The sequence below is a fragment of the Macaca nemestrina genome, chromosome 20 (genome assembly GCF_043159975.1).
Source record: "Macaca nemestrina isolate mMacNem1 chromosome 20, mMacNem.hap1, whole genome shotgun sequence".
NCBI lineage: Eukaryota > Metazoa > Chordata > Mammalia > Primates > Cercopithecidae > Macaca > Macaca nemestrina.
This window is the reverse complement of record NC_092144.1, coordinates 67869377-67883587: the sequence shown is the minus strand read 5'-3', so window position 1 is coordinate 67883587 and position 14211 is coordinate 67869377. Positions and strand designations below refer to the sequence as shown.

Here is a 14211-nt window from a genome sequence, read left to right as displayed (position 1 = left end):
ATTATTTAGAATTCTCCCAAAGGCTAAAAATCCAAATTACCTCACCGTTTGAAACAGTCATTCAGTCGTAAAATACCTACACTGGAAGCAGAGGCTGATAAACGTTATTGTGTTATAATGTTTCTGAAGGCCCTCAGAAGCATTAGAGTCCCTAAGGCAAATCAAGAAAGTGAGAGATGTGCTCCCCTAAAGCAGGAGTTCAAAGTTGAATCTCTGTGATTCCTACAAAAAACAACTCTCCTGCTCATAGAATCTGTGAAAGGAAAATCTTGTGGCCTCAAAAATTACTAAACTAAAGGGAAAAGTCAATTTGGGAACTGCTCAGGGCAAACTTGCCTCCCATTCTATTCAAAGTCATCCCTCTCCTCACTGAGATAGATGCATATTCTCATTGCCTCCTTTGGAAAGGCTTATCAGAAACTAAAAAGAATGCAACTATTGGCGGGAGGCAGTAGCTCACGCCTGTAATCCCAGCACTTTGGGAGGCCGAGGCAGGCGGATCACGAGGTAAGGAGATCGAGACCATCCTGGCTAACATGGTGAAACCCCGTCTCTAACAAAAACACAAAAAATCAGCCGGGCGTAGTGGCAGACGCCTGTAGTCCCAGCTACTTGGCAGGAGAATGGAGTCAACCTGGGTGGGGGAGGTTGCAGGGAGTCCAGATCCCACTACTGCACTCTAGCCTGGGCGACAGATCGAGACTCCCGTCTCAAAAAAAAAAAAAAAAAAAGAATCCAACTATTTGTCTCTCACCTACTTGTCCCCGCCTTTCTGGTCAGAACCAATGTACTTCTTACATATATTCACTGATGTCTCATATCTCCCTAAAATGTATAAAACCGGCCGGGCGCCGTGGCTCAGGCCTGTAATCTCAGCACTTTGGGAGGCCAAGGTGGGCGGATCACGAGGTCAGGAGATCGAGACCATCCTGGCTAACACGGTGAAACCCCGTCTCTAGTAAAAATACAAAAAAAAAAAAAAAAAAAAAAAAAAAAAATTAGCCATCATGGTGGCAGGCGCCTGCAGTCCCAGCTACTCAGGAGGCTGAGGCAGGAGAATGGCGGGAGCCTTGGAGGCGGAGCTTTCAGTGAGCAGAGATGGCGCCACTGCACTCCATTGCAGGCGACAAAGGGAGAATGGATTCATTTACGACTGTAATTAAGACTATTTGAAATGTTAATTGCTCATCTGGGCATTTATTTTCTATTGGGCATACAGCTTGGGGAGGTTTGAATTCCAACTACCTAAATTTGATTGTCTATGTACTTATTACCATAAACGTTATTACTATTTTTTTTTTTTGCGATGGAGTCTTGCTCTGTCGCCCAGGCTAGAGTGCAATGGTGCGATCTCGGCTCACTGCAACTTTTGCCTTCCATGTTCAAGCTATTCTCCTGCCTCAGGTTCCTAAGTAGCTGGGGCTACAGGTGCCCACTACCACGTCGAGATAATTTTATTGTATCTTTAGAAGAGAGGTGGCTTCACCATGTTGGCCCGGCTGGTCTTGAACCCCTGACTTTGTGATCTGCCTGCCTCAGCCTTATAAGTGTTATTTCATCCTGAAAGTTTATTTCCTTGTGAATCAGGATTGCCCCAAATTGCAGCATAATTTAAATAAAGTATTGTCTGCTCACAAGTAAGATGTAGAACAGATATCCTCATTTGTCCAGTCCAGGATGCAGGAGGGAGCTTTGTGGTGACAGCTGACTGTGGCTATCCTAACAGAAACACACAGCTATATAAGGCCTAAAGTTGCCACGGACCTTGCTGGACTTAACAAAGGGGGATGAATGCAGGAATAAAAAAAAGACAAGGCCGGGCGCGGTGGCTCAAGCCTGTAATCCCAGCACTTTGGGAGGCCGAGGCGGGCGGATCACAAGGTCAGGAGATCGAGACCACAGTGAAACCCCGTCTCTACTAAAAATACAAAAAAAATTAGCCGGGCGCAGTGGCGGGCGCCTGTAGTCCCAGCTACTCAGGAGGCTGAGGCAGGAGAATGGCGGGAACCCGGGAGGCGGAGCTTGCAGTGAGCCGAGATCGCGCCACTGCACTCCAGCCTGGGCAACAGCGTGAGACTCCGTCTCAAAAAAAAAAAAAAAAAAAAAAAAAAAAAAAGACAAAAGTGTGTATTTGGAAAAAGGGGTCGGGGGCTCCTTGCTTCTAGTGAACAAGGGCCCTGAGCTTTTAGCACCCTTCATATTTATTGAGTAAAAGAGATAGAGAGAAGGGGGGTGGGTGTTGGTCAGCAGCTTCTCTCGCTTTACGATGTCTTATTTTTCCTCCCTCTGGTTGATGAAATGCCAGGGTGGAAGGGATAGCCAATTGGACCAAGTACAAGTGCCACTCCAGTTATTCAGCAGAGTGTCCAGTAAAGGTCCACCACAATACCACCACACATCCGTTTGGGGATGAACAAGGGCTGACTGATTGATGAGCTCTTGAAAATTCTTTTTTTTTTTTTTTTTTAGAGACAGAGTCTCGCTCTGTTGCCCAGGCTGGAGTGCAGTGGTCGAATCTCAGCTCACTGCAGCTCTGCCTCCCGGGTTTATGCCATTCTCCTGCCTCAGCCTCCCAAGTAGCTGGGACGACAGGTGCCCACCACCTCGCCCCGCTAGTTTTTTTATATTTTTTAGTAGAGACGGGGTTTCACCCTGTTAGCCAGGATGGTCTCGATCTCCTGACATTGTGATCCGCCCGTCTCGGCCTCCCAAAGTGCTGGGATTACAGGCCTGAGCCACCGCACTCGGCCTTGAAAATTCTTATGTTCACTGCATCTCTTCAGGTCTCCAAGGAACGCTAAGTTTCCTCCCTGTCGTGAGAGACACGAAGTGAACTTAGCATTGGGCGATGGAAGCTGGATGGCCCTCAGGGGCTGACCCGTAGGGTGCCAGACTTTGGGATATAGCAGAGAGAACATGGCACGACTTATTACTCCAGGCTGTAGAATCCTGGAAAAAAGCTACCATGCAGCCCACACCTGGTTGACTGGAGGACCACCTTAGTGGAAAGGGGACAATCTGGGCCTCTGGCCTACCATGTGCACAAGCATAACGATTGCTTTTGTTTAACATGTGGATGGAATATTTGATCCATTCCAACCAGGCATTTGCATCTTGGTATCCTGTTTTAATTGCCAAAGTTTGTTTTAAGTCTTTAACTTTTATGATCCTCTAGTAAAATGAATGTATGATTTTAGGAAATTACAAAAACCAGTTGGGGCCATCCATCCTTGCTCTTTAGTGGTCCACAGAACGTTTGACCAACTATGGCATAAAAGCTCTCCACTGGGGGCAAGACTCCTGGTTGACACTGGGGTCTTTATTGAAATCTACCTGGATTAAATGGTCCTAGTTTACTAATGCCCAGTCTGAGGAGAGTCAGGAGGGACAGAAGTACTTTTCTGAAGTAGAGAGCTGTCTTTGACTTGGCAAGTCCCCAAGGGTATAACAAGGCAAGCATTAAATGCAATAGTTTGAGGTGAAATTGATTTGGTTATGTTAATAACTAGATGGTCAGCAATAGAGCGAGGAAAGAAGAAAGAGTAATAGAATAGATGAAAGCGTTAAATTTTTCTTAGCTTTAGTTTGGTAAGGTTTTCTCCTGGGACTGTGGCCCACGAGTCCGGAGGGCATGGAGCTTTGACTTGGGTATGATGAGTCCATTCCTTTTCCACTCTACAAACAGCAGTCTTGGTGGTTAACAGCACAAGGTAGGGTCCTTCCTAGTCTGGCTCGAGTTTTTCTTCTTTCCACCTTTTGATGAGAAACCTTTCCACCTTTTCCACCTTCTTCCCACCTTTGATCTTCAGGCTGGTGCTGGTTTACTGGAAATTCTAGGGGGTGGTACCTGCACTAAAAGACTTTTAGTTTTGAGGGAAAGTAAAGTGGAAGATAAACCAAGTATATAATTTCTAAGAAATTGACCTTTTGTTTTAAATGTGAGGACGGACATCAGCAGTGGACTTTCTAGTTCTTGGTGACTTTCTACTGAGGAATTTCCTTAAGACCTATTTTTATTAGTTTTTAGACTAAAGAAGTCAAACACTATTTTATATCTGACAATGCTTCCTGTATGATTGATTGATTGAGACGGAGTTTCAGATGTCCAGACTCCAAGTGCCAGTTCCTTCCCAATGTTCAGCCACTGCGTTGATCCTCCATGGGGGCCTGCCACGCACTGCTCTGGCAAGGTGTTCCACCCGGGCAACTACCTACCTGGGATCGCTCCCAGGATCCGCGTCCCTCAAGCTTGGCCAGAGTCCCCTGTAGGGATGCTCCAAAGGGCAGGACTCAGCTTCCTAAGGGGCTGCCTCGACCATCCGTTAATCACCTTGCTTCCTGGTAAAGCAACCAAGAAATGTAGCAGGACAAGCCGCAGACAAAACCCGTCAGACGCTGAGTTAAAGAGGGAAGGGTTTTATTCAGCCGGGAGCTATCCAACAACCAAGCTCCCCAAGTGAGCAATCCCTGTCGCTTTTAAGGGCTTACAACTCTAAAGGGGTCCGCGTGAGTGGGTCGTGATCGATTGAGCAAGCAGGGGGTATGTGACTGGGGACTGCACACACTGGTAATCAGAACTGAACAGAACAGGACAGGGATTTTCACAACGCTTTTCCATACAGTGTCTGGAATCTATAGATAACATAACCGGTTAGTTCAGGGGTTGATCTTTAACCAGACCCAGGGTGTGGCGCCAGGCTGTCTGCCTGTGGATTTCATTTCTGCCTTTTAGTTTTTACTTCTTTCTTTGGAGGCAGAAATTGGGCATAAAACAGTATGGGGGTGGTCTTCTCCTTTAACAGCACAAATGCTTAATTAACTTTTCTTTTGAGACAGGGTCTGTTGCCCAGGCTGGAGTGCAGAGGTGCAGGTATAGCTCAGTGCAGCCTGGACCACCTGGGCTCAATCATTCCTGCCACCTCAGCCTCCCAAAATTTGGGATTATAAGCGCGCGCCACTGTGCGGGGTCAGGACTCCTCCCTGAGAGCCCAGGAGATGGAGCTGGGCTTTCCCTTCCCAAGAGCCCCAGGGGATCGCTCTTTTTACCATGTTGGAACCTGGGAAACTACAGTACCCAGAAAGCTCTGCGTCAAATGACAGCACGGCAGAGCCAGTGAGAGCTCAGATTGAAGGCGCTTCCGTATGCGCACGTACGGTAGAGGCGGGACTCCCGGCGCCCTTTAGTAGCGGCCATTTCGATTGGCTTTAGGTGTGTTTGTGGAATGAGAGGCCTGGGATCGCTGTGGAGGGACCGTTGTGGTGAATGGATCCAGAAGGTCCAGAGTCGTTCTTCTCTCTGCACAGACTTAACTCTGCAGCTCTTTAGGGCGCCCGCGGCTCTCAACCCAGCTTACCCCACGTGGTCCCATGGCGGCCCCCGCTCTGAGGTTCCCGGTTCAGGTAATTGTGACGCCTTCCGTGCTCTCCGGTCACCTCGTAGTCACACAAGTCCTAAAGCAGCGAGGGAGCGGCATCTGCTCACGGCTCTGCAACCCGGACCTGGCGTCGGGACACTGAGACGCTCTCGGAAGGGATCCCTGTTTCAGACACCAGTGGGATGCGGTGGGGAGAACGACAGGTACAGGGAGGGGCGAGGGCAATGGCCTGGAGATGGACGGATCCGGGAGGATGGAACCTGGGGTCCACAGGCGCCTATAGGGAACAACCTGTGAGGCGGAACTCCTCCTGGAAAAGCAAAGAGGCTGGGGGCTGTGAAATCATTGCGAGGACACTAGAAATATGGAGAATTTCCAAGAAAGAAGGGACTGGATCAAAGTCCGGGCTTTTAAAGTTCCCCAAGGCCAAATAAAGAACAGAGTAGAGAGAGGATGACGTTGGGGCCCTTTGAGACGGAATCCTTGTAGATCACATTTTGTGCTGAGACACGCAGGTCAGACAACAGTCCAAGGTCACCTGGCTCCATGCACACAAAAGCGTTCAGGGAGGCCTGAGCTTACCAGATCCTATCAGGGACACAGTCCTGTAAAGTCAGCCTCTCCCCTCAGGTCCTTATGGCTGTAGAAGCGTTTAAGGAACGCATGCAAGAAAGTGGAGGGTGTGGCCGGTGCGGTGGCTCACTCCTGTAATCTCAGCACTTTGGGTAGCCTAGGCGGGCGGATCACCTGAGGTTGGGAGTTAGAGACTAGCCTGACCAACCATGAAGAAACTCCGTCTCTACTAAAAATACAAAATTAGCCAGGCGTGGTGGCGCATGCCTGTAATCCCAGCTACTTGGGACGCTGAGGCAGGAGACTCGCTTGAACCTGGGAGACGTAGGTTTCCGTGAGCCAAGATCGCGCCATTGCACTCCAGCCTGGGCAACTAGAGCGAAACTCCGTCTCAAAAAAACTAAAGAAAGAAAGAAAGTGTAGGGTGTTCTACTCCCTCACTGGTCCTGACTTCTATCCACATGTTCTCTAGCTTGTGGTGGCCTGGGTCTTTTTAAAATTTACTTTAATATGGCCGGGCGCGGTGGCTCACGCCTGTAATCCTAGCACTTTGGGAGGCCGAGGCGGGCAGATCACGAGGTCAGGAGATGGAGACTATCCTGGCTAACACGGTGAAACCCCGTCTCTACTAAAAATACAAAAAATTAGCCGGGCGTGGTGGTGCGCGCCTGTAGTCCCAGCTACTGGGGAGGCTGAGGCAGGAGAATTGCGTGAACCGGGGAGGCGGAGCTTGCAGTGAGCCGAGATCACGCCACAGCACTCCAGCCTAGGCGACAGTGGGAGACTCTGTCTCAAAAAATAAATAAGTAAATAAATTAATTTTTAAAACTTTTTTGAGACAGGTTCTCACTCTGTCGCCCAGGCTGGAGTGCAGTGGCGCGATCTCTGCCCACTGCAGCCTCGACTTCCCTGGTTCAGCCTCCTGAGTAGCTGGGGCTGCAGACGTGCAGTACCATGCCCGGCTAAATTTTTATTTTTATATTTTATTTATTTTTAAGTAGAGGCGGTGTTTCTCTGTGTTGTCCAGGCTGGCCTCAAACTTATGGGATCAAGCGATCCACCCACCTTGGCCACCCAAAGTGCTGAGCTTACAGGCCTGAGCCAGCACACCTGGCCCTGGGACTCTTAAGTGGTGTTTTTTCAGACATTTGATCTGGGAACCTTGTAGAAACCCGAAGGCCAAGGTCCTAACTCCATGACACGTTGTATGGAGGTATTCCCATTCCAGTGAACCTGTGTAAATACACTTAGAAGGTTAACCCTGTATTTTGTGCCAGGAAGCAAAATCCTTAGAGGTAAGACTGATGAGAGCCGGGAGTTGATGTTACTAAAGTTCTGTTTGGCTCCACACTGGAGAACAGAATGTGGAGTTGAGGGAGGAGGAAGGAAGATCAACGTTGAGGCTAATTCCATAATCCAGGTGAGGGTTAATGAACAATTCATGGCTAAGAAGATGTGGCTGGATTCACTATTCACATTTTGCAAAGGGGAAGCTAGATTTTAATATGATGGTAAATGTGTGAAAGAGAGGTTTCAGGTATGACCCCATAGTTTTTGGTCTTAGCAGCTGTACTGATAGAGGCTGTATCAGCTGAGATGAGCAAATTGACAGTAGGCATAACATTCACTGGGGTTATAAGGAGGGTTGTTAAGAATCTGAGATGATTCAGAGACCAGTAAGTAGAGGCAACAAGTCAGTAATGTCCACATAGGTTGGGATATCTGGAAACGAACTGATATTGGGGCCATGCAATATATAGAAATGAACATGTGGACTAAGGTGAGTTAGCCAAGGGTCACGTTTAGGAGGGCACACTTCAGATTAATGTGGTAAATCTTTTAGCGGGCCAGGAAGCAGTGATTAGAGACTGAGGACTGGATTCCTTGCTTGGATCCCTAGCTGACATTATTGTCATTCATAAACACAGAACAGGGAGATAAGTGACAAAGAAGGTAAGCTGTATCTGACAGCATACTTTGTCAGGGGACATGGACTTCCATGGAGATAATAGACATGATATGCATTCAGAAGTATAGGAGTAATTGAGGGAAGGTGACACTTAGACTGCAGTTGGTGCTTATTTCCCATTGTATGCACTTGCCAAGATTGTGACATAACTATGTTGGTGCCTGGGGAGTTTCATTCACCATGGAGTATATGGTAAGGAGGAAATATGCTCATCTGTGACAGTCACTCGGCCTGGTATGGACGACCAGTGGGGCTTGGCTTTAAATGGTGTTAGGTGAAAACAGGAAGGTCATAATTGCTGAGGGGTCAGCAAGTATGGCACAGAAGTGGAATAGCGCCACCGATATCTGAAGTCATGCATAGTTCTGCGTCGCTATGGAGCCGTGCAAGGAGGCCTTCATAGGATCATTTGAGACTACCACTTCTTTTAGGATCCAATAGAAATGGAATTCTGTGGTGATACTGGATCCTGTTTGAGTTGGCCAAGCATAGTCTGGATGGTGTCAGCCATGATGTCATGTGAGCCCAAAAATGAAGGCCCAGTGTGATTTGCCACTTGGATATCTGGCGATATTGGTATGTCCTCAAATGACCTGAGTGCAAATTTCTTTCCCACTCTACTGTCTTTTTTTTTTTGAGACAGAGTCTTGCTGTGTCACCCAGGCTGGAGTGCAGTGGCATAATCTCGGTTCACTGCAACCTCTGCCTCCCAGGTTCAAGCAATTCTCCTGGTTCAGCTTCCCAAGTAGCTGGAATTACAGGCACCCGCCACCATGCCCAGCTAATTTTTTTGTATTTTTAGTAGAGATGGGATTTTGCCATGTTGGTCAGGCTGGTCTCAAACTCCTGACCTCATGATCAGCCCGCCTCGGCCTCCCAAAGTGGTGGGATTACAGATGTAAGCCACCACGCCCAGTCCTCTATTATCTTAAGTAATGTAGCCTAAGAAATCTTTCCATCAGTGTGACCAGGTAGAGTTCCTGATTATTATACTTTGTAGTGTGTTTCAATTCCATTTCTACAACCAGAGTTATTTTAAGAAGCCAGTGGCATCCTTCTGAGGGAATTAGGTTTACACCCTTTTCATCTTAGAAAGCTTGCATTATACAATTCCTGGTTACTCTCTCTTATCCACAGTGAAACCCCTCTGTGGTGAGTGGTGTCCCTCTTACCAGTTTGTGAATATATTTTATTTTTAAACTGCTGTTAATGGCATCCATCGAGTATCAGTTGTCATTTATTTTGCCCCTTTACAATATAACTCTAGTGGGAGATTTCCACCCACACTAGTAGAAGAAAAAGGAGGGCATTAATACTTCAAGTTGTTTAAAGGCTAGAGAGGCCAGTGGTGTGTGGCAGTCAGCTGGGGATGGACATGGATATGTACCTGGGAAGTCTAAAGAATGTGCTTTCAGAGAGGGTATCTCTGCTGTGCTGAAGGTGCCACATTGGGCTCTCCATGACCTCGGCCATTCTAGGGGAAGTGCCTGTCAGGAGGGGGTGAACTTTATGTCACAGCCAACACATTAAATACCTATTTGTTCACCTAATTATTGTTGGTGGTGGCTGTACCCCATGACCAGTGGGACTAGTTTCTCCTATGATTTAAGAACCTTGAGAAGATGTGTGAGAGTAGATGTATGGGAGAGAGGGATTGTGATACCTCAGCATAGGGGCCGTTTGTAGTTTCATCTGTCAACGTCATAACAGGGCACAGTGACTTTTGAAGACGTGGCTGTGAACTTTACCCAGGAGGAATGGAATCTCCTTAGTGAGGCTCAGAGATGCCTGTACCGTGATGTGATGCTGGAGAACCTGGCACTTATATCCTCCCTGGGTAAGTTGCCCACACTCACCCCTGTGATCTGAGCTAGTCTCCGTCTTTCCCCCTCTTTTTCTTTTTCTTTTTTTTTTTTGAGACGGAGTCTTGCTCTGTCGCCCGGGCTGGAGTGCAGTGGCCAGATCTCAGCTCACTGCAAGCTCCGCCTCCCAGGTTCACGCCATTCTCCTGCCTCAGCCTCCCGTGTAGCTGGGACTACAGGCGCCCGCCACCACGCCCAGCTAGTTTTTTGTATTTTTTAGTAGAGATGGGGTTTCACCATGTTAGCCAGGATGGTCTCGATCTCCTGACCTCGTGATCCGCCCATCTCGGCCTCCCAAAGTGCTGGGATTACAGGCTTGAGCCACCGCGCCCGGCCCTCCCCCTCTTTTTCTATTGGCAAGACTTTCTCATGTCAGGAGCATGGACACAGCTTCCTACTTCAGTTCTGTGGGTAATTTCTTGGTTGGTAGGACTGAGGTATGCATACTGCCCTCTCCATTCTTGGAGCAGCCCCAATACCTGCTAGTGAGCTCCCAGGGAGCTGTAGGCTCCCAGGGAAGAATTCAGAGTCAAAAGTCTTACAGGCATCTTAATGCAGGCTATCTTGTTTGTCCTGTGGATGTTTGTATGATTTCATCCAGATTTCAGGTTCAGGATCTCATTAATTCCTCTCCCTGCTATTTCTTCATGCCTCCCTGTGCCAGGAATTGTCTTCATTGACATTGTCACTGCCTACATAGACTATAGAGTGTTCTTGAAATACCCTTCTTAGAAATTCTCTTCGTAGGTCTGGTGCGGTGGCTCATGCCTATAATTTCCGCACTTGGGGAAGCCAAGACAGGTGGATTACTTGAGGCCAGGAGTTTGAGAACAGCCTGGCCGACATGGTGAAACCCTGTCTCTACTGAAAATATAAAAATTAGCCAGGCATGGTGGTGCACGCTTGTAATCCTGGCTATTTGGGAGGCTAAGGTGGGAGGATTGCTTGAACCCAGGAGGCAGAGGTTGCAGTGAGCCAAGATTGTGCCACTGTGCTCCAGCCTGAGCAACAGAGCAAGACTCTGTCTCAAAAAAACAGAAATTTTGTAATATTTAGTTTCTTGTCTGCTGTCATGTGCTGAGCTGTTCTAAGCCAGTGTTGGCTGTTTCTGTGTTCTTTCTTTCCCTTTGTTCTTACATCATGTATTTCTCTTGTACTTGGTTATCTTGGTGGTGGGATCATCTTCTGTGGTCAGAAGATGCAAATGAATCCCACCTCAGCATTACGGGTTGTGAGTCCCTGCAGAATAGCATCCTAGAACAGTGGGGCATGATGTCAGAGTTTTCTTCAAATCATGCCAGAAACCTATTCTAGTTCAGTAGTATTTTTGGGTCCAGACAAGTAGGCACATATGATTTCTGTATCGTCTTTTCTCCTTCATTCTTGTTTTTGGTTTTGTTTTTTGAGACAGGATCTTGGTCTGTTGCCCAGGCTGGAGTGAAGTAGCTTGATCTCGGCTCACTGCAACCTCTGCCCCCCGGGCTGAAGCAATTCTCCTGCCTCAGCCTCCTGAGAAGCTGGGAATACAGGTGCATGCCACTATGCCCAGCTAATTATTTTTTTTTTGAGACACAGTCTCACTTTGTTGCCCAGGGTGGAGTGCAGTGGTGTGATCTTGGCTCACTGCAACCTCCGCCTCCTGGGTTCAAGCAATTCTTCTGCCTCAGCCTCCCGGGTAGCTGGGACTGCAGGCGCGTGCCACCATGCCTGGCTAATTTTTGTATTTTTAGTAGATACGGAGTTTCACCATATTGGCCAGGCTGGTCTCAAACTCCTGACTTCATGATCCGCCCGCCTCAGCCTCCCACAGTGCTGGGATTACAGGCATGATCCATTGCGCCAATGGATCCATGATCCATTACTGGCCTTCTCCATTCTTTTTTTTTTTTTGAGACAGAGTTTCACTCTTGTGGTCCAGACTGGAGTGCAAGGTGCCATCTCGGCTCACTGCAACCTCTGTCTCCCAGGCTCAAGCGATTCTCCTGCTTGAGTACCTGGGATTATAGTCATGTGCCACCATGCCCAGGTAATATTTTGTATTTTTAGTAGAGACAGGGTTTCTACATGTTGGTCAGGCTGGTCTTGAACTCCTGACCTCAGGTGATCTGCCCACCTTGGCCTCCCAAAGTGCTGGGATTACAGGTGTGACCCACGGTGCCCGGCCCTTTTCTTCCCTCTTCCCTCTCCTCTCCTCTCTTTTCTTTTCTTTTTTGAGACACGTTCTCACACTGTCACTTGCTGTTACCTGGAGTGCAGTGGTGTGAATATAGCTCACTGCAGCCTCAACCTCCTGGGCTCAAGTGATCCTCCAGCCTCAGTCTCCTGAGTAGGTGGGACTACAGGTGCACGCCATCACACCTGGCTATGTTTGCAGAGAGGAGGTTTTGCTGTGTTGCCCGGGATGGTCTCAATCTCCTGAACTTGAGCAATCCCTTTGCCTTAGACTCCCAAAGTGCTGGGATTACAGGCATGAGTCACCACACTTGACCATTTTAAAAATAATTTCTGTAGTGATGGGGTCTCACCATATTTCCCAGGCTGGTCTTGGATTTCTAGGCTCAGGTGATCTTCCTACGTTGGGATTACAGCTGTAAGCCACTGCTCCTGTTCTCTTCCCCATTGTTAAGAGCATCAGAATTGTCAGTTGTACCCTTTTTTTTTTTCTTAATGCTTTGTACATGAGCTTGTAGTCTGATATTTAGTCCCCCAAATAATCTTCATGTCTCTGGACCCCACATCTTAATTTTACTCACATCTTCATCTGCAGTGGTTTCCAGTATTAGCATACAGGTTTTGTGTTAGCAAATGGTACACTTTGTTAAACTGTCCTCAAGCAGTAGCTGCTGTGTTGTGCTCCTGTTTTCCTTGGCCTGGACAAATCCCTCTCTATAGCACTCACATGTCATGAGGACGTAAAGTTCTGCAGATGAGTGGTTTGCAGATGCAGGAATTGTGGACCCTGCCTTTACTCCCTGTGTTACATACATGGTTGTGTCCTTTACGTCATGAGGCCTCCTACATTCTGTGACCTTTAGAGTCCAGTAATAAAAAATAGCACCATCTTCCACCTGAAGCCAACGTTCTGTTCCTCCAAGTATTTCCTTGGAGTAATTCCTCAGTTTGTCAGATACACTTGTGGGTGGTCTGTGCCTTCCCAGCAGAGTTAACATGCACTTCACCAGCATTTTCTTGCTTTCAGGTTGTTGGTGTGGAGTGGAAGATGAGGAGGGACCTTCTAAGCAGAGTATATATATACAAAGAGAGACTCAGATCAGGATTCCTATGGCAGGTGTGTCTCTCAAGAAGGTCCACCCCTGTGAGATGTGCGGCCCTATCTTAGGAGACATTCTGCACGTGGGAGATCATCAGGGAACACATCCCAAGCAGAAACTGCACAGCTGTGAGGCCTGGGGGAACAAATTGTATGACAGTGGAAACTTTCATCAACACCACAATGAGTACATTGGAGAGAAACCCTATAGAGGCAGTGTTAAGGAAGCATCGTTTGTGAAGAGGTGTAAGTTCCATGTGTCAGAGGAGTCATCTGTCTTCAGTCAGAGTGGGAAAGACTTTTTGCCCAGGTCAGGATTACTCCAGAAAGAGGCCACTCACACTGGGGAGAAGTCAAACAGAAAAACTGAGTGTGTGTCTCCCTTTCATGGGGGAAAGACTCATTACAGCTGTGGAGGATGCATGAAACATTTTAGCACCAAACATATACTCAGTCAGCACCAGAGACTGCTCCCTAGAGAAGAATGTTATGTGTGGTGTGAATATGGGAAATCCTTTAGCAAATACAATAGCTTCAGTAATCATCAAGGAGTTCATGCTAGAGAAAAACCTTATACATGTGGGATATGTGGGAAATTATTTAACAGTAAGTCCCACCTCCTTGTTCACCAGAGAATTCACACTGGAGAGAAGCCGTATGAATGTGAGGTTTGTCGGAAATTTTTTAGGCACAAGTACCACCTCATTGCACACCAGAGAGTTCACACTGGAGAAAGGCCATATGAATGCAGTGATTGTGGGAAGTCATTTACCCACAGCTCTACATTCCATGTTCATAAGAGAGTTCACACTGGTCAGAAGCCTTATGAGTGCAGTGAATGTGGGAAATCTTTTGCTGAAAGCTCCAGTCTCACTAAACACAGGAGAGTTCACACTGGAGAAAAGCCTTACGGGTGTAGTGAATGTGAAAAAAAATTTAGGCAAATCTCTTCACTTCGTCATCATCAGAGAGTTCACAAAAGAAAGGCCTTATGAGTGCAGTAAGTCCAGTCTCAGTAAATACAGGAGAGCACACACCTTAGTAAGATCCTGTGATTGTAGCAAATGTGGAAAATGTTTACCCGAAGGTCTGCTCTCCTTGGACATTGGAGAGTTCACACTAGAGAAGAGTCCTTATAAGTAAAATAAATTCGGGCAGTTT

The 14211-nt window shown here is 47.5% G+C and overlaps 2 protein-coding genes across 5 annotated transcripts in view; one reads left to right on the top strand and one right to left on the bottom strand.

Annotated features, from left to right (window-relative positions):
- LOC105488070 (zinc finger protein 586) overlaps positions 1-14211 on the bottom strand; it is a 65626-nt gene that overhangs the window by 22038 nt on the left and 29377 nt on the right. The window lies entirely within an intron of this gene.
- On the top strand, positions 4746-14182 carry LOC105488071 (zinc finger protein 552). 4 transcript variants are annotated; one of them, XM_011751795.3, is made up of 3 exons: positions 4763-5400; positions 9628-9754; positions 12979-14045. In XM_011751795.3, the coding sequence occupies exons 1-3, from the start codon at positions 5368-5370 to the stop codon at positions 14043-14045; spliced, it is 1227 nt and encodes a 408-aa protein (XP_011750097.2). In that variant the 5' UTR covers positions 4763-5367. The 4 variants fall into 4 exon arrangements, with proteins under 4 accessions (XP_011750094.2, XP_011750097.2, XP_011750098.2 ...); XM_011751796.3 differs by having other exon boundaries at positions 5270-5578; positions 12979-14182; XM_011751792.3 differs by lacking the exon at positions 9628-9754 and having other exon boundaries at positions 4746-5400; positions 12979-14182.